Source organism: Enhydra lutris, unplaced genomic scaffold, assembly GCF_002288905.1.
Source record: "Enhydra lutris kenyoni isolate GAN:26980312 unplaced genomic scaffold, ASM228890v2 scaffoldscaffold35, whole genome shotgun sequence".
Classification (NCBI taxonomy): Eukaryota; Metazoa; Chordata; class Mammalia; order Carnivora; family Mustelidae; genus Enhydra; species Enhydra lutris.
In genome coordinates, this window is record NW_019154119.1 from 22500907 (window position 1) to 22520408 (window position 19502).

The 19502-nt window shown below is 63.3% G+C and overlaps 1 protein-coding gene across 1 annotated transcript in view; it reads right to left on the reverse strand.

Moving 5' to 3' along the window:
* Window positions 1-18131, reverse strand: part of LOC111154148 (thyroid peroxidase) — a 49605-nt gene extending 31474 nt beyond the window's left edge. Inside the window, exons 1-4 of the mRNA XM_022513563.1 lie at window positions 18002-18131; window positions 14552-14636; window positions 5679-5848; window positions 3683-3815 (exon numbers count right to left, since the gene is read on the reverse strand). Of these exons, the coding sequence (XP_022369271.1) occupies window positions 3683-3815; window positions 5679-5848; window positions 14552-14636; window positions 18002-18131 (518 nt within the window). The remainder of the gene's footprint in view (window positions 1-3682; window positions 3816-5678; window positions 5849-14551; window positions 14637-18001) is intronic.
* Between the last annotated feature and the right edge of the window lie 1371 nt (window positions 18132-19502).

Consider the following 19502-nt stretch of genomic DNA (forward strand, 5'->3'; position numbering starts at 1 on the left):
CTCTCCAGCACGCCCCCCACACCCCTCGTGTCGGGTCTAGACTCTCCAGCACGCCCCCCACACCCCTCGTGTCGGGTCTAGACTCTCCAGCACGCCCCCCACACCCCTCGTGTCGGGTCTAGACTCTCCAGCACGCCCCCCACACCCCTCGTGTTGACACTTGGAACATTTAAGTCGCAAAATCCGAGAGATTTGTGACGGGCCATGTGACTTTGCCAAGTTTTTGGATTGTTCAAAAATATAAACGTCTAAAGATCCATTGCTTTGTTTTGACACGTCATCAGGATGGAGGACGTCGCTGACGTGGACCAGTCCTCCGCCAGCGTGTCTGGTTGAGAAGCTCTGCCTGGCCGTGAAAGGAGCCCGGAGCGGCCAAGACCGCGGCCACACTCACGACACGTCTGCACATCGGAGGGCGAGACGCCGCGTGGCATCGGGCAGATGGAACAGACGCGCTGCTCCTAGCGGGGCCGCAGGCTCCAGACACGGGGAAACGTAGTCACTCATGTCACCGCTGCCCCGGCCAGGAGCCCCGGGGGACTTGCCAGCGGGAGACGGGGTGGGGACATGGGGGCATCTGCAGGGCCACGGGGTGGGGGACAATCCTGTCATCAATCCTTCTTGGAGCTCCCGCACACCAGCCTGGCCCCATCTGTGGAATGACGCGGGACCACGACGCATCTCGTTAGCGGCAGGAAGTCAGCATGGGGAAACCGTGTGCTCTCCTCGATGGTCGGATTCGTTACAGTCGGTTTAAGTCGTGGAAATTCCGCTGCTTGGGGGAGGTGCAAATTTACTCCATTAAAAATAACGAAATGTTCATTCAACTGCTTAGGCCGTGACTTTTCTGCTGACTGACTTGCATTTCAGTAGCCTGTAGGCTGTCCCGAGATCCCAGGGGCTCGCCGGTCCTTGTGGACACCAGGAAAGGGTGTGCAGTCGGCCTGACTGGCGGGAGTCCTGGAGGGAGAGTGGCCGGTGCCGGGGCTGGCGTTTGGTGCCGTCGGGGGGCTGTGCGCGGCCTCCCCACGAGGCACCCAGCGCACTGTCGTGTCGGAAGATCCTCGGCCCAATGTGGGACCGACATTTAGGTCCGCACCACCTGTCCACTGGGTTCTCAGCTGCGGGGAGGACGTGGTCAGGAGCGGACAGGGTGAGCGGACAGAAGCCTTTCTGGACAAGAGGTCACAGGGACACAGCCGTCTCTGCCGTGATGTTCGGAAGCACAGGCTCTCCTCTCCGAGGCTCCAGCACCCGGATGCTGAGAGAGGCAGGTCCAACGTCCAGCTGGAGGGGAGTGTGGATGGACGTCCACGGTGGAGGCTGGGTGGCTCCTGTGGGTGTCCTCCTGGCTGCGGACGGGTGTGGGCACGCAGGGGCTGTGTGTGGGGTCGGCTGGAGGAGCGGCGGCGTCGCCGAGAATGAGCTCGGAGCCCCGTGGTAGCGCATCCTTCCCACACCCCATCCACGGGAGGTCCCCACGTGGCCCCAGGGCTGGGGGATGCACCCGCAGGCAGCGGGGCTGGGGACGGCTTGCAGACCCACATGGTCCCCACGTGGTCCCGGGACCTGGTGTGGTTCCTACCGTGTCCGATGTACCATCCACCGGCCGGAAGCGTGAGGACACTCAGCCCCTGGCGTGCCGTCGCGGCTGGAGCTCCCTGACGGCAGGCGGCGCAGACCCGGGTGGACGCGGTTGGACCGATGCTGTGCTCTTCCCTCATGGGCTTGGACGCCATGTGCTCCAAGAACTCTGGAAACTTCCCTGTCCTGGCGTCATCCGTGCCTGTGTTATGGTCCGTGTGTTTCATGCAGGAGACCCACCCCAGCAGCATCTAGGTTTCCTCAGACGCACGAGCGTCCTGGGGTCTCCCGCGTGCACCCGTCAGGGGCAGCCGACAGGTGGGGCCAGAGCCTGTGGTTCGTGCCAGGAAGCAGCAACGGGCTAAGAAGTGACACGGTTAAGGAAGGAAGAGAAAGTGGAAAACAGCCACTGTGCATCCGCGTTAGAGTCGAGAAGAGAGACGGGAACAGACAAACCCCCAAGAAATGAGAAAGAAGCGTCGCTGGACATTCAGTAAAATGCAGGAAGTGTAACACGGTGGCGAAGACCAACATGTTGGAGCCCGAGTCCTGGGAAACCTTGCAAAGAAGTGTGACCACGGGCGCGGCTCAGACGAGCGGCAACCCCGGCGTCCTGCCCACGACAAACCTTCAAAACGGAGAAGGTGACCCTCTGACCGGCAGTGCTGCAGACGTCACACAACAACCAGAACTTTCCGGAAGGAAAGTGCTCTTCCTCAGGGGAAATGCGTGTCCGGAAGAAACCTCTGTCCTGTCTCTAGCCCCTCGATCTGAACACACCGGGGTTAAACGTGCCGGGGGGCATCACACAGAACCTGCGAGCGTGTGGGACCCAGGCCACGAGAGCACACGCGTGTGGCATGTGTCGCACAGACACGGCACAGGAGCAGCCCCGAGCGGGGTGTCCGTGTGCACAGAAGACTCCCACCGTCTGCAGCTGGGGCCTCGAGGGAAGGGCAGGGACAAGATCCCTGGACGGGGCTCCCCAGGGCTGAGCCAGGGGACGTCCTGCCCCTGCCGAAGGGACCTGAGCTGAGGGGCCCAGACCCTCCTGGGGAGGCGGCTGGAGGGCAGAGGGGACGCACTCCTGGCTCAAGCAGCGGCTTCAGCAAGTGCAGGAAGGAAGTCTGGGCATCTGGGAAATCTCATATCCCGGCTGGTTTCGTTCGCTCAGGAATCACCTTCTGTCCTGAACCACACACGAGACCGCACACCCCTGCCTATTGGCAGCAGCCCCCGTGAGCCCTGTGACCAGCCCTGTGACCAGTCCAGGGAGCCCTGTGACCAGCCCCGTGAGCCCTGTGACCACCACACGGCCGGCACCATTCTGGGTCATTCTGAGATGCGCTCTGCGCTTCTGTTTAGTCCAGGACTACGGTCATCACAGGACCTAACCTTCAAACTGCGAAACTCTTTGTAACAAAAATGGGAACCAGTCCTGTTTATGCTGGACCCACTGGGCCAGGGATCCCACTCACCAGCTGCGGGAGGACAGGGCTATTGTGTTCCCCAACACGTGTCCTGGGGCCTGGCTCAGGGCAGGAGGGAGGGAGGGAGGGAGGGAGGACTGCCATCTTGCCCCGGCCCCCACTGCGGGCACAGCCACAGCTGCGCTGCCCTCTGGTCCCCTGGCGGCTGCTCTGATGCAGACTTGTGTCACGGGTCCTGTGGCCGTCCTCCACCTGTGGCCCAACTGACATCCGGGCCCGATGGAGCCACATTCCTTGGCCCTTAGCCTTCTCAGGGTTCTGATCTCAGTCGGACCCATGGCTCCTGGGCCTTCCCAGAACCCGATTCTAGGGGACACTTTGTGGAAGGGGTGGGGCAGCGTTCAGGGGACACTAGTGGACTGGGTCAGGTCGGGGACACCCCTGGCGACAGTGGGGCAGGTGGGGGTCCAGGGCGCACAGTGGTGGGACAAGACCCTGCCGGTCAGCAGCCTCCCGGGCGCCCGCCGCGGCCCCACCCCCGCCGCGGCCCCACCCCCACCCCCGCCGCGGCCCCACCCCCGCCGCGGCCCCACCCCCGCCGCGGCCCCACCCCCGCCGCGGCCCCACCCCCGCCGCGGCCCCACCCCCGAGGCCTGGAGGACGCGCACCTGTTGTTACAGGCGCCGGTGACGAGCCGGTACTTGTGGGCCAGGCAGGTGTCCGGGCACTCGGGGGGCAGCATGTAGGGCAGGCATCCGGACACGTTCGCGACTGTGTTCAGCACATCTTCCGGCAGGACATCTGGGGAGGAAGCGCGTGTGAGGACGAGCCCGGGTGGGGCCCCACGAGGGGCAAGGCGGCCGCAGACGGTGTCCGCCACGTCAGACGCGTCCGCGCGGGGCCAGGGCTTCCTTCTCCTTCAAACCAGCGCTCTCGACAACGGCCTCGCACACCCTCCATGCGAGGACATGGCTCTTAAGACCCGTGTTTGCTGTGACCGCTCAGCAAATCTGGTCAGCGCTCCGGGCCCCCGGAGACAGGGCACCCGCGGGGTCACGTCCCCGACAAGCCTCCGCGCCCTGGCGGTGAGACGGGGCGGCCAGCAGAGCTCGGCCCCCGCCGGCCAGGGGTGCGGCAGCGTTCGCGCCGGAGCTCGGGCCGGCTCTCTCCAGCTGGACTGCTGCTCCCTGCTCGCCGCTCTCTCCGGGCTGGGCCCAGAAGCTTATGTATTTCCCCAAGCACGTTGCTGCCGGCATGCGTCCCTGTTGGTCCTAGAAGGAACCTTTGGTCACTTCTCCAGGACGAGTTGTACAGATCTTCGAGATAAAGCCGTAAGGAAGACCGAGGAGGGACGGGGGGGGGGGGGGCTTCACTAGGGGACCCTGGGAAGGACGCATCCGTTTGACACGGAGAGAAAGAGAACGAGCGTCCCCGTCAGTGCACGGAGCCGGAGGGTCTCATGTCGTAAGTCGGTGAGAAGACCACAAACCCCGTGTGATCTCACGCGCACCAGGAATTCAAGAAACAAAACAGATGGGGCACCGGGTGACTCAGTCCTTAGACGACTGCCTCCGGCTCGGGTCATGGTCCCAGGGTCCTGGGATCAAGTGTTGGGCTCCCTGCTGGGCGAGGACCTGCTTCTCCCTCCCCCACTCCCCCTGCTTGTGCTCCCTGTCTCGCTGGGTCTCCCTCTGTCAAATAATAAATAAAACCTTAAAAAAAAAGCAGATGAGCCTATGGGAATGGGGGAGGAGAGAGAAAGGGAAATGAACCATAGGAGACTCTTAACGCTGTGGCGGAGGGAGGGGCTGCTGGAGGAGGGGTGAGGGGTGGGCATCGGGCAGGCCCTGCTGGGGGAGCGCCGGGCGTTGTCGGTGATGAATCACTAAGTTCTACTCCTGAAACTAATTTTCCCATATGTGTCACCTATGTAGAATTTAAATAAAAACATGAAATAAATTAAAAACATAAAACTCAATAAAAGAAACAAAGGCTAAGTCGGCACGAAGTGTCTGTGGCTCTTTCTGGGCAGGAACCTGGGGACCACGCGGCTCGTGACGCCGCGCTGAAAAGCCCGGGTTAGTCTGCTTCTCACCAACCCGTCTTGTTCCCCGTGCGGGGCTCATGCACTGCCCGAGGTCCGGCCAGCCGCGCCCCATTTGCACCCACAGGCTGCCTTGCTCGGAGGCGGCCGCTCTGCCAGCAGCCACTGCTGTCCCCCGTTCAGAGTCCAGCAAACCGGTTCTCAGAGGCCCAGAGGAAGTCACGGAGGCCACGGCCACACAGCAGGGAGGGGCTCGCTGTCCTTGCCGGCTGCCCAGGCTGCTGCTACAGGAACGTGACCCCTCGCACAGCCCCACGCGTGGCTCCCGCCATCTGCGCCATCCCTGGCCGCCCCGTCTCACCGCCAGGGCACAGCAGCTCTTGGATGCCATGACACAGGCTGCCAGGGGCTCGAGCGGCCGCCCCGGTTCAGTCTGGAACACAGAGGGACCGTCACCTCCCAAGCGAACCCAGATGCATCCCACGTCTGTTGGAGCAACGGTGACAGACCCACCACGTCTGCCTGGGAGCGAGCAGGGAGGCGAGGCAGAGCGCTTCTCCCTCCCAGCCTGAGCTCTGCCCTCGGGGCCGCTGCTGGGGGGGGCACCTCGGGGGGCTCACCTGTGGGAGGCCAGGATCCCCGGAGCTTCCCGGAGACTCTCGTCTTCAGGGCCTGCACGGAAGCTTCCATGATCTCGGCCGCACGGGATATGGCTCGGCTGGTCGGCTCAGGGCGTTTGGAGAAAGACAGAAGCTGTGACGGAGACGGGACCCCTCTTTGGCTGAGGTCTCTATGGCACAAGGGGGAGAAGTAAAGCTGGTTATTCGTCTGGGGCTGTTCTCGTAAGGAGCCAGTACTCACTTCAGCAGAGTATGTGCAGGGCCTGCCCCATGTGGGGTCGAGGACGGGCACATCTAGAGGTAGTGAGCCCGACAGGACCTGGGGGAGATAAGCCTCGTCAGCATCGAGTTAGACGCCTGTGCTGTGCTCCCGCTGGTGAGCCAGGGGCCCTGCATGCGCAGCTCTCTGGAGCTCCTGGGTGAGCCAGTGCTCACAGGCCAGCCCCAGCCCCTGTCAGAGAACCGGCCCTGAGAGGGCAACAGAGCCTTTGTGGTGGGACGGGAAGCACCGTGCTGGGTCCCCAGCGCCCTGCGTCCCTGGCCTCGTGCATCCCAGCAGCTCCAGCCCCAGGGGATCCGTCCAACCCCTGCCCATGGCACTTTGGGGCCAGTGCCCCGGGGGCGGGGGTCTGAGCTGGCCCCTGCCTGGGTGGAGCTGCAGAGTGGACCCTCTCTGCCTCAGGCAGAGTGGCAGGAAGCCCCTCCAGCAGCCCTGAGATGTGCGGCTCAAGTCGCGGGCAGCTTCGCAGAATCAGCCAAGCTCTTGCCACCAGCTGCGACCCTGCGGGCCACCATGCATCAGTAAGAAGTCCGAATGTGCACCGAGGGAACGGGGCGGCCGGTGCTGTGCCGAGAACCACTCACCTCAGTGTGTCACCCCTGAAAACCTCGGCTGCCAAAGGCCACAATTACGCTCAGTTTACAGCACTCCCTCATGGAGAGCCGAGGAGCTGGCTTCAGGGGCACAGCCAGCGACAGACACGGCGGACACGGCGGACACGGCAGAGTGAACCTGACGTCCACACTGATGCGCGTGGCCTAGAACTTCCATAAAGAGCTCTGGATGTCACCGCTGCCTTGTGCACGTGACACTAGGTCACCGTGAAGTTTTCTTTCTTTTAGGATTTTATTTATTCATTTGACAGAAAGAGACATAGCGAGAGAGGGAGCACAAGCAGGGGGAGTGGGAGAGGGGAAGCAGACTGCCCACTGAGCAGGGAGCCTGCCTTGAGGCTCGATCCCCGGACCCCAGGATCACGACCTGAGCTGAAGGCAGAGGCTTTAACCCTCTGAGCCCCTCAGGTGTCCCCGTCATGAACTTTTGGTAGAAGCTGACACACCAGCCGGCAGAGACACGGGGCCCTGGCCCCAGACACGGGCCACCGCAGTGCCAGCCGCGGCCTTTCTGGGGCTCCCTGAGACTGTGGGGCAGGAGAACAGTCCCCCAGAGAAGTCCGTGTCCGAATCCTCGGAGCCGTGAGCAGGCCTGGCCGCACGGCAAGGGCATTCGGCGGCAGGCAGGACTGGGACGGCTAACGGCGGAGGCTGAAAGGGGCTGTTCCCGAGCCCTGCCCGTGGCCACACAACCACCGGGTCTTACGAGGGGAAGAGGATGGGGAGGACAGGAAAAGAGGTCAGAGATTGTCACCGCCTGAAGACGGGGAAGGCCGGGAAGGCCCGCTGGGCAACACGGGCACCTCTGGAGCTGGGAGGGAGGGGAAAGGGAGGTTTTTCGGAGTCTCAGGGGGACCGCTGTCCCCGGATGGCGACTCTGGCCCAGCGAGGTCCATGCTGGCCTGTGATCCCTGATGGTGTGATGAACCACGGGTGCTGCGTTAAGCTGCTGGGTTTGGGGCCACGTGCTCCAGCAGCCCTCGGAGGCGAGAACCCCACTCTTCATGGAGGCCTTGGGCCCGTGTGGTGGCCTCGGAGCAGGGGAGCAGGCACCCAGGAGCCCTCCTCTGTCACGTCGAGAGGGAGCAAACCCTTCCCCTCTGTGTGGGGAGGCGCCCTAGCTTCCACTTTGCAAAGGCCCTTGGAACGTTGTCTGCAGTGAAGGCGGCTGGTGCTTCCGTATTTACAGCCAACAGACAAGCCGGTGAGCAGAGCCTCCCGGGGGCCCAGACCTCTTGCATCGCGGTCTCCGGGCCGCAGCCTGGGGTGCGGACGTCCCAGCACGAACCACTGAGATGAAGCCCAAGGCCGCAGACCTCATGGACACGGCCACATGAGGGGCCACGTCCCCACGGGCGCAGAGGCTGGATCCATCACTGGCAGAGTAGGCCACGCGGGCCTCCGTCAGCCCGTCTGCCCGTGGAGCCTGTTCGTGCCTCCCACGTGTGCAGAGGTGACACGACTCAGTGTCCGCGTGGCTCTTTAAGCAGGTCTGGACCCTGGGCGCAACATCAGTAGACGGTATTCAGTGTGGCTACGATCGGCAGTGCCTACCCAGGACGCGGACTTGTGGAATCACGTCTCTAAACACCGTAAACGACTCCCTCCGTCTTCTGGTGTGTGGGGAGCCGTGCAGGTGTCCCGAGCGCTCACCCAGCACACGTGAGCTGACGTGCACGGGGAGGGAAGCAGGCCCTGCACGAGGCCCGGTTTGCATCCAGCGGCTCCAGCGTCTTGAGCACGAGGCCATGCTTCTTCCCGCGAGGATGGGAGACGATCGCAGGTCCCCCAGAACAGCGGACACGATGGCTCTAAGTGCGCAAACCCATCTCCTTTCTCTCGCTCGCGGAGAAGGTGCGAGGGGTCTCCTGGTCTCCCCTCCAGAGAGCGAGGAGCAGGCCTACGCCCGCGGCCGGACTCATGCAACCTGCTGGCCCAGCCGCCAGTCGGGGGCAACAGACACTGCCGCCGCAGACTCATGCCCGGGAAACACTCTGCTCCAGGAGAAACGTTCACATGCAGAAACCAGGCTGGTCGTTGCGAGAAGAGCCATGAAGATGTCTGGTACAGGCGAGCAGGGGAGGGGACGCCCCGAAGCTGAGACCCCAGTCCTCCAGGGGAATGAGGGAGACAGAGCTGGGGTTGAAGACCACCCCGGGGTGGGGGCCTCTGCATCCTGAGCAGGCACTGGCTTTCCCTCCCCTCCGCCCCAGAGTAACCCCTGGTGCATCAGGACACACGCGCATTTGGGCCCAGCCCCCCATGGAGAAAGGCCCCCACGAGGTTCCCACACAGACCTGGTCCTCCATGAGAGACCACAGCCCTGCACCCCCAGCTCGGCCCAGCCCAGAGAGGCCCAGTAGTGTCCAGTTCCCCAGCAATATGGGCGGCCCCGACTCCAGCTCCCCGGGGTCCGACACAGGCCAGCGGCGCTCCCTGCTGGGAAGGACGTGACGCAGCCATGCCGCCTCCACACCCCGGGGTCCGCACGTCCCAGGAGTCGTTGGAGGGAGCCCTTCTACGGACTTTGTTTACACCCTTGTGACGCTGTGTGCACAGGTGTGCACGCACACGTGTGCTCATTTGATGGTGTGTACACACACGTGTGCACACACGTGCAGGGACGGGAGCCCAGAGCTCAAGGACAGAACCGAGACAGAGCCCTGGGAGTCTCTGTAGTGAGCAGGTTGACGAGACACGTCCTCACATCCAGACCGGGGCTGGCCCAGCTTGGAGCTCAGAGGACACCAGCCCCTTCTCCTGCCCGTCCCTGCCTTGGGCTCCTGCGGCCACAGTGCCCTGCCGTGGCCCAGACCTGCCCTGGCTGGTGGCAGACCGTCTCGTGCTCCCCACGGAGGGGCGTCCCCAGCAGAGAGCTCCTCCGGGGCCCAGGCTGCTCCTGCCTCACCGTGGGGACTCCAGCCTGGAGGGCTCCCCCGGCTTCCTGCGGACCAGGGCACCGCAAGGCACCAAAGCGAGGCTGTGCGGCCCACTCCTCCATCGGGGTCTGCCGGTTACCACGCCAGGCGCTGTGGCTGTGAACGGGAATTCCCTCTGGGCTCTTCCCTGCCTGCCCTGCCCCAGCCTGGGCTCCGGATGGGTGGTCCCTTGACCGGGAACCCATGTGCCGGGCCGGCGGCTCTGGCCACGGCAGGCTGGTGACGCTGCCGGCAGAGCTGCTGGCCCGGGTCCCTCTGGGCACGTGGGTCTCCCCACAGAGGCCTTCGCCGCAGCCACCTTCCCCCAAAGCCGCCCCGTGAGGACGGCGGGGACCCTGCACGGCTCAGGGTCCGCACCACCGGCCACGGCTGCAGACCGTCCCGAGGCCTCAGCTCCAGGAGGTCAGTGAGCTATTAACAGTGGCAGACCTGCCCTCTCGCCCTCTCATCTGCAGCGCAGAAGATCTGACTCTGAGCTCGGACGGGAAGGTGGGTTTCGCTGGCTCCGCGTCCTCTGCGTGATGACGGCCTCGCAGCCCGTCTGGGTTTCCACCGTCTCCCTGGTGCCCAGGACACAGAAGCATCTGCTCCTGATGTCACCAAGCATCCTCGGTCCTCTCTGCGCTGGGCACCGCCAGAGCCGTCTTCACGTCCACAGCGGACGGGACCAAGGGCGGGTGTAGACGCAGGAGCAGGGGTGCGGGCGGCACACGCGCTGAGCCCCCAGCAAGCCGCGAATGTGGAAACAGCCTGACGGCGGACAGGCAGGATTTGGTGCCGGGCGATGAGAGCCGTGACAGACCGGTGGTGGCCCCCAGCACCGCGCCATGGAGACTGGTACAAGCCTGCCCAGCGTCACCGCCTCCTGCCCTGCCGAGGCATCGAGGCCAGAGGACGATTTCTCCAGCCCACACGGGCCGCTCGGGCCGCTCGTGCACACCGGCTAGGCACAGGCCCGTCCTGGGAGCGTGAGGGGGAAACAGTCCTTGAGGCAAGGCAGTGAGCGGAGGAGGCACCCAGGACCCTCCCTCTCTTGGAGCGTCTGGGGACCCACGGGGAGCCGGCAGGGGTTCTCCCTGACGTGGGCACCTCTGGGCCTCCCATCTGCTCCCCGTCCACTCACTCACCTGGGCCCTTTCCCTGCAGCACCTCCAGGCCAGAGCCCAGGTAACTGCCTACCCCTGATCCTGAGACCCAGCATCTCCCCCCGCCTAGCAGGGCAGATCTGGTGAGCCCTGGGGCAGCGCAGCCCCTCCGCCCAGTCCGTCCCAGCACGCAGCCCCCGAACGTGGCCCCCTGCTCTGCTGCAGGACGTCAGGCCCACACTCCCGGAGACTGCTCTGAGTGCCGTCCTGCACCCGGACCCCCAGGGCCTCCCCACCAGGGCAGGCGGCCAGCACCTTCCGGCCCCTGAGGGGGGATGGGTCTCCCCACCGCCTGGAGCCCACACGGTCACACCCTGAGAAATGGGGCCATGGTCCTGAGCATATGGGGTCACAGCCCTGAGGATACAGGGTCACGGCCCCAACTGTCTGGGCTCATAGCTCAGACACGAGGGATCCCAGCCCCCAGCACGTGGGGTCTTGGCTCGAGCAAGTGGGGTCCAGTCCCGAGCATGTGGGGTCACGGCCTTGACAGAGTGGGGTCTCAACCCTGAACACGTAGGGTCCCGGTCTTCAGGACACAGGTGACAGCCCCGAGCTGGTGGCCTCCTCCCCTGGGGTCACAGCCCTGGAGGTGGCACCACTGTCTTGAGTCCGGGGTCATAACCTTGAGCGCGTGGGGTCACAGCCCAAAACGTATGTGGAAACAGCCCCGAGCACGCGGGGTGCTGGCCATGGACAAGGGGTCACGTGGTCAGTTCACGGCATCTTCCTTTCTTGACTCTTCCTTCTCCCTCTGGGTCTCCCCCTCTGCCTTTTCTCCCCTCCGTCTGCCTCCATCCGTCTGCTTCCCTGTGTGTCCGTCTCTCTCTGCTTTGAACCAGCAGGGCCGAAGTCGCTCCCTCGTCCTCCAGGCGGCCCCACGGCACCCAGGGGGTCTCCTGCATCCGGGCCACAGGGCTCGCGCACGTTTGCGGAGTGAACACATTAAAGGTGTTCGGTCCATCTGGGGCCACTGCGCCCCACAGACTGGATTCTTCTGGTTTTAGAAGAATTCAGAAAAGCAGGCACCATGCGCTCCGTGGACCGTGCTTTCGAAGTTCTCAATGATCACGATAAGAAATACTGAGAAATTGCAGGATTTATTATTTCATAAATAATAAATAATTATTGGGGATTCTTGTTGACATTTAATTATTTATTGAAATGTAAAAATCCAGGGTACCTGGGGGGCTTAGTCGGTTGAGCTACTGCCTTTGGCTCAGGTCATGATCTCAAGGTCCTGGGATTGAGCCCCGCATCGGGCTCCCTGCTCAGCTTCTCCCTCGCCCCCTGCTTGTGCTCGCTCTGTCTCTCTCTCAAATACATAAGTAAACTCTTTACGAAAGAAAGAAATGTAGTAACTCATTCTATGATTAGTAAGCAAATAGCAATGGCTCACTAGTTCATTAATCCTAAATGAGACACAATTACATGTGAGGGGAACAGATCTTAGCATTTTGGGGGGGAGGGCAGCTTGGGACATGAGGTCAGGAGCTCATGGGCCAGGTGGATCCACGAGGGAGGCTGCTGGGGACGCGGGGCGGCAACTGCCCTGCTCAGACGGGCATGAGCTTGGTGGCCCAGCACGCGGCTTACTTCTCCGGCCTGCAGCCCAGCACCCCGCACCTGTCCTGCCCTGCCCTGGGGGACCCACGGCGGCTGCTCCCCTCCACCGGTCAGCGTCCTCCCCGGCGAGCGAGGAGGGCCACGGGCTTGCCCCCATAAGCACCGCCCACCCCAGAGTACGTCTCCGGGTCCTCCGGAGGCCGCGTCTCCCAGATTCGAACCGTAAGGACCTCAGAGAACTGTGAGTTTGCTTTGCAGCCTCAGTGCCTCCTTGCGCGATGCTGGTCTCGAAGGTCTCTCGGAGAAACGTCTGGAAACAACCTCAGAAGACCTCACCGGTGGCCTTCTTGATCGGCTCTCTTGTCTTTGTGTTTCCACGTCCATCATCGCAAAACCGAGGGTGAAGCACATCTGCAGCCTCATTCTTGCGGCGCAGGGCTGGCGCTCTGCACGAGGAGACTCCGCAGGACTGAGACGCGGCGCCTTCTTCCTTCGTCGCTTTTGCTCCTCATGAGCAGGGGCCCCGTGGCCCTGACAAGGGCAGTTACCCATTTCTTTGTCCTCAGAGTTCAACGGCAAGAGGAGACTCAGGCCAGCCTCCGCTCGCCGGCAGACCCGTGGACGAGACCGCCGGGTCAGGGGCCCTGAGACGGCAGACGCCCTCCCCTCCCCAGGTGACACCTTGGCCGAGGGCAGAGCTCAGCTCAGAATCCAGGGAGAAGCCCGGGAGTCCTAAGGAAGACCTCGAGGGACCTGGTTAGCGTTGCCGGGAGGATACCACATGCAGGGCCGCACCCGCAGCCCAGAGTCATGGGGGCGGCCGCCGACCCCGGGGAGCAGGATGGGGACAAACGGATGTGGTCCCAGCCCTGCGGGTCAGATCCATGGTCTGACCGTGGTCCCTGGAAGGACGGGGTCATGGAAAAGTTTGCAAGACGCCAGCATGGCGTCCGCACGGGGGCAGATACTACTGGGGGACAGTCTCCACGGCTCTGGGTTATTTCTCAACACCTCGTGAGACAAAGGGCGTTGACTGTCTTTGCTCCCGTCCACCCTCAAGGATGCTTTGAAAGGGGCCGCTCTGAGGGGCACCTGGTGGGCTGTCAGCAGAGCCCCCACTCTCGTTCTCAGGGTCCCGAGTCCAAGCCACACGCTGGGCGTGGAGTCTGCTTAGAAAGGGGCAGCACGGGAGGCAGAGGTGGCTTCTCCCTCCGTAGAACGGCCCTAGCTCCCGCACAGCACGGACGCCCTCCTCTCCAGGGCAAAAGACAGGGGCGCGGACCCTCCCCTACACCGGTGTGGGTCCCACGCCCCCGTGGTCAGTGTGCCCAGTGGCGGGTCCGGGAAGGGGTAGGAGCTTTAGGCGACAGAGACCACAGGCGTAGGAGGACGTCCCTTGGGGACTCCAGATGCTGCCTCCCTGGTAGGCACGATGAAGCAGAATGGGAAAGAACCGTCAGAGGGAGCGACAGTAAGACTGTGTGACTGCACCCACCGCCATTCCAGAGGAGAAGGACCCCGCGGTGGCAGCCGCCAAGGAGCAGGGCCTGCAGCCTGGGTCCCCCATGTGGCCCGCCCACGGCCGCGGGGGCCCTGCGGACCAGCCATGCTCAGCGGTGCACGGCCTGCAGGAAGGCTCCCCGGCAAGCGGACTGAGGACGGGTCTGTTGTAAAAACAAAGTGTGGGTCCATGAGTGCATGGGCAGGTATCGCCCTGGGCCCGGATCTCTGCTGATCTGGCTCCCGGGACCGCATGTGGATGTCACCGTCCCCAGCGAGAGCATCTGTAACCATTAGTCAGCCACCAACGAGATGAGCTTGTGAGGACAAAACCCGCTCTTTAGCTGTTCTGTTGGCTTTACAAACATCTCATGTGAGACCACCATGTCCTCAATACTGAGGTCAATTATGTATTAAAGCCAAGGGGTTTCTTATGACTGAATCCAGAAGGATGGGTGGGCTTGTCCCGCACCAAACGTCTGTGTCCCGCGGTGTCCTCCGCCTCCGCTCTGGTCTCGGGTCCTCCCTCCTGCCCCAAGACAAGTAGCCCCCTGTCCCGGGACCCCCGTCCACCGCCGGGATCCCACTCCCGCCTCCGAGACCGCAGATGCGCGTCATGGTGAGATCACCGTGGTTTGCTCTGGGCTACGCTAGAGACAGAGTTTGGGACTGAATATCAGTTCCTTCGGGATCTTCCCCTGGAAACCAGGAGAGTGAGTGAACACACGGGAGTTCCCGATTGGTAAGGTGGAGATGGCGAGGCCGGCGGCGAGGCCCGGGCACCGGCCCCTAGTGACCTGCCCTCCCGTGTCCCCCGCGGAAAACCTACCTCTTCACGGTGTGGTAGATGGCACGGTCCACCATGCGTCTGGTCTCCTCCACGACGCTGACGACAGGAGGGTCTCCGCTGCGTCCTGTGGAACAAGACGGCACGGTGAACCCTGTCCGAGCGCGGACACCTCTGCCATGTTCAGTGTCCTCCAAGGGCAGCGTGAGGCAGCGACAAGCCCATGGCCCCTGAGCCCCATCTGGAGGGGTCCGGGCCGGCTTCCCCGTGGGCCTTATTTCCACATCTCACAGGAGGCATGAACCCCCCCAACCCAGAGCTGCCCACGCAGTGCAAGGAGCACAGGGTTCTGCCCACTCCCACCGCCTCCCCATGCCCCAAGGTGCCTCGCAGGGCTCCGGACACAGGCCGTCGTGGAGCCCGTCTGAAGCTGGCCCCACACACAACACCGGGCAGACGCTGGGCGGCTGAGATCTCCACTCCAGCCGGTCCACCCCAGGTGGCCTCACACTCAGGGTCACAAGCCCCCGGCCGGCACCTGCCCTTTTGGCCGAAGGCTGCCCCGGGGAGGTTCCAGGTCCCCCTCCTCAGCTCCTTAGCTGTCCAGAGGGGCCCAGGGAGCTCAGGGAAGCTCGGCCTTTACCGGTTCACTCAAGGGTGCAGACCAGTAGCCTGAGGGAGAGACGTGTGGGGCAAGGCCCACAACAAACATGCGTCTGTCCTCGTGGCTTGTGTGGCCGGCTCCGTGGCACGCGGGGATCTTTGGGCTCCCTATCCTGAAGCTCTGGGAACCAGCGCTTCTGGGCCTTTACGGAAACGTCGTCACAGAGGCAGAAAGGTGGAGACCCTGGCCATGGGCATCTGATCACCCTCCCGGCCCTTCCCTTGTCCAGAGGCCGGGCTGGGCGCCCCGGATACTCTGACCCTCCGGTCCCACGGCGGGTGAGCACACACTTGCGAAAGAGCCGCACGTCCGCTGTTTCCGAAGAGCCCTTGTTCAGCACACGAACGCTGGAGTCTTCCTCCCCTGGGACCACAACCCACACAGGCCCCGGGGTCACTGCGGACGGACCGCAGAGCTGGTTTACTTGGAGCTCTGTGTTGGGATCCTGACGTGCCTGACCCGTGTGCCAAAACCCAATCACCAGGAATGAAGTCGGCCAGTGTTCCTCGCTCGGTGCGTCCCCGCCCGGCTGGGCCCAGACGTCCGGGTCTGCAGGCCAGTCTCTGCTTCCCACGGATTCCTTTTGGCTGTGGCTGGAACTGGTGGGAACCATTGCGTAAGGAGGCCTGTGCGTTAGTCTCGGCTTTGCACAAACAGTGCACACGCGTCCCCTCCATGCTTACGAGCACACGGCTTCTGTGAGGACCTCAGGCTCCGCAGAAGGGCCTCAGCCTTGCTCTCATAGACCCACACGGCCACGCGCATGTCTGTCCACAAACACGGCCAACTCCTTCCCAGAACCTCCGGCTGCCTCCGTTTGCTCCTCCCTGAGCTGAGCCAGGTATCCTAACTCTGGAGCTTCTCCTGAGCCAGACTCGAGCAGCACGGACATGCAGGGTGGGTGCCCTGGCCTTGCTCCCGCCCCCCACCACACCACTACGGGCCACAGCCTGACCGTCAGGTGTGCATGTCCAGGACCTACGTGTGTCCTCGACTGTCCCCCGTCCAGTCTCCAGTCCTGTGTGTGGGGCTTCACAGAAGGACCCGGAAGGATAGTGAGCTTGGACACGGCTGTACCTCGGGCTCCTGGGGCCCTCCCGGGGGTCACTGGGCCCTGGACGCGGGCCTCTGGAGCCCTCCTAAGGCCAAGCCTAGACTGGACACGCCGGGGCGAGGGCCTAGCAGCGAGCTCGCCGGCAGCCCCACCTCCCGGCTGCCAGCTCCACGAAGACCCCAGCGCTGTGATAAGAACGCAAACCCCTGAGAACACAGAGCAGCATCGTGAGTTGAACTGGGGGCCGAGAAACGTGACCCGTGACAGTGATCTTTCGGCGGAACTGCGGTGAGCTGGTGGTCGGCCTGGAAAACACTGTCCTCTATCAACGAACGTGAGGTCGGACACAGTGAGAGAAATGTTCTCCAAATGAGTATTTGTAAACGGTTAACAAGCCAGTCTCAAAATGCTCCCGTTGACGCTAAAACACCCGCGACGCGGCATCCACAGCCCCGGATAAAACCTGACGGGACGCGTCCTTGTGCGCAATCGCTGTGCCGGCTCCGAGTCCGGCGGGCGCGAGTCGAGCCCTGCGACGGGCGGTGGCGTGCGGGGCTCCGGCAAAGCGCAGAGATCACATTCCCCAATTTGTGGACTGTGACATCCACAGCTGACCCTGTGCGTGACGGTCCATGGGCGCCGCCGACCCACGACAACTCTGCCACCACAGCCACGTGACTCCTAACTCGTGTTACCGCGGTTGTACACAGGGGGGCCTTGATGACTATCCGATAGAAGGACAGATTAGTTAACTCACAGGACAGCTGTCGAACAGCATGGGGACCGCGGGCTCATGTGGGCGAGATGAGCCCATCTTCCCCGCGGCGCCTGAAACGCGCGTCTGGTGTCCTTTCCTGCTGTCGTCCAGACGCAGGGCACTCGGCACAGCGTGGCATGTCAGGGGTCCCCGCGACGGACGACTTCCCAAGCCCTGGCGTGTGGCAGGCGCAGCGAGGGAAGGGGCACATGCAGACCCCTGTTCTCTGAGCCCAGCGCTCGCCTCAGGCTTCCTGCTGCCTGGGACACGTTAGGCGCTTTCTTAGGGGCACGGGGGTCTGTGAGGGACGTCGGTGCTACTTTCCACATGGTCACGGAGTCCCGAGTCCAGTGGAATTGGGAGAAGTGGGGCCCAGCAGGGGTGGGACGGGGGCTGTCGGCGCAAGGGTCCTCCCACTCCTGAGGAGTCTGTAGACAGCCCCGCCGGGCTGCGGGGACGCAGGAGCCTGCTGGGGACAGTGTGCGTCCCCGGGGGCCAGCCAGAGGCACCTCCGACATTCTGCTCAAGGCAAATGCCTTCAACGTGTTTGGTGCCTTTTCTTTCTTTCTTTCTCTTTCTTTCTTTCTTTCTTTCTTTCTTTCTTTCTTTCTTTCTTTCTTTCTTTCTTTCTTTCTTCCTGCCAAAGAGACACAGAGCTTGAGGTGTGACGTTGCAAGCACCCGCCCCACCCCCGACCACACTGGACACTGCAGCTCCCCGTGTCCCAGACACACACGTGCCCAGAAAAGGACCAGGTGATTTCTCCCAAACACAGTTTTTTCAAATAGTCAAGCAGGTGAAATGGAGAGTCTTGTGGGTAGAGACCCCGAATTACTCTTCAGACAGGACCGAGCTGCGACCCGTCCACCCTCCAGAACCACGGCTCCCTTCACGGGACACAGGAGGAAGCACGGCACGCGCCTCGCCTGGCTCTCAGGGCCGCCACGCCACTGTCTGCCTCCGTGGCTGTGGACAGCGGCTTCCCAAGGCCGGAGACGGTATTTACTAGTTACTCACCCCATAGGAGGTCCTGGCCTCTCCGGAGGAAGGGGAAGAGGCCGTGTGCGCAGGCCGCCACCAGCGTGACGCCCAGGATGGCGAGTGCTCTCCTTCTGACGGCGGAACCGGCAGAGAATAAGTGGCCCATCAGGGCGACATCCGCACGAGCTGCTTCTCTGGGACCTTGTGAGCGGGACACTCTGTCATCGGGCTCTTCACTACGCGTCCAGCACCGTACTCAGCATCCCCCCAGCTGGGTCTGAGGCCCAAAGACTCTGACCTGCCTCCTGGACGGCTGCTGCCGTATAAACCCTCCTGCACTTCCGTGCCCGCTCGAGCGTCAGCGGCCGGGCGGCTCCCACGCCCTTGGGCTGGTGCCAAGCCTCCGGGATGCCGTCACGAGCAAGCGTCCCCCGTCCAGGTCCTCCAGGCGGAGCCCCTGCCCCCGCCAGGAAGAAGGAGAAGGCGTGTGTGTTGAGGAGAAAGAAGCCAGCTACAGTCACCCCCTCCTGTCCTTCCCTTCTAGAAAAGGACCTCGACCTTCAGAGGCCGCCCGACCACATGCCGGTCCCGGTGGGCCCCTGGGGCCTGCCGCTGGGGCCGTTATTCCCTCCTGCCTAGATGGTGAACAGGCGCCTGTCCCGGGGTCTGGCGAGTAAGGCGTGTGCAGGAGGCAGGGCTCAACACGCCGACCCCGGCGGGTCTGCACCACGAGCCGGAGACAGGCACGGGGCTCCTGCGGACGCCGAGGGAGGAAGGGTTTCCGTGGTTGGCCTCCTCTGAGGCTGTGCGTCTCAGCAGGAATGTGCTCAGCCCGGCACGAGTCCATGGCAGCTCTGGCTGGCGAGGACGCCGCCGACCAGCCTCCCTCCCGGCTGTCTCGCGGAGACGCAGACACGGTCTCGCATCCAAGCCTCTCGGGTTTCTGCTACGTGAAAACAGTCTCCCTTCCCCTTCTCTCCCTTCTTCTCTTCGTCCGCATTTGCTCCAGCAGGACTGCGCCTTCTCCCGGAGAGCAGCCCCCACGCCCTCCTCTCCCGATAAGGAAAACACAGGCAAGAAGTTCCAAGGGAGACAAAGAAATTCCTGGTGGAACATGAAGCAGATGTGGGAAGTGCTGGGGTGATAGCAGGGCTGCTTGAGGAGGGACCCCGTCCCAGGATCCCACACCCACAGCGAAAAGCCAACCAGTGCCACCCGTGACCTTTGTAGGGTCTCGGAGCTGACGCCCAATGGCTAGGGGAGTAAAGCTGCTTTGGCCGGGGCTGACCTGTCTTTCCAAGTGCGAGCACTGAAGGGTCGGTGGGAGCGTGGGTCTGGGGGTCCCTGGAAGGCCTGGGCGAACCCACTGTGACGGGAGTCACCCCCGTCCTGGGCCCCACCCCAGGGCTCCCAGAGGGCACCCCTTTCCCTGGGGCCAGGCTCTTCCTTTTGGGGGTTCCACGGGGATGCGACGGCAGCCTGACACTCAGACCAGGAAAGTTACTTTCAGACAAAATGCTGGCACCCGGATGAGTGT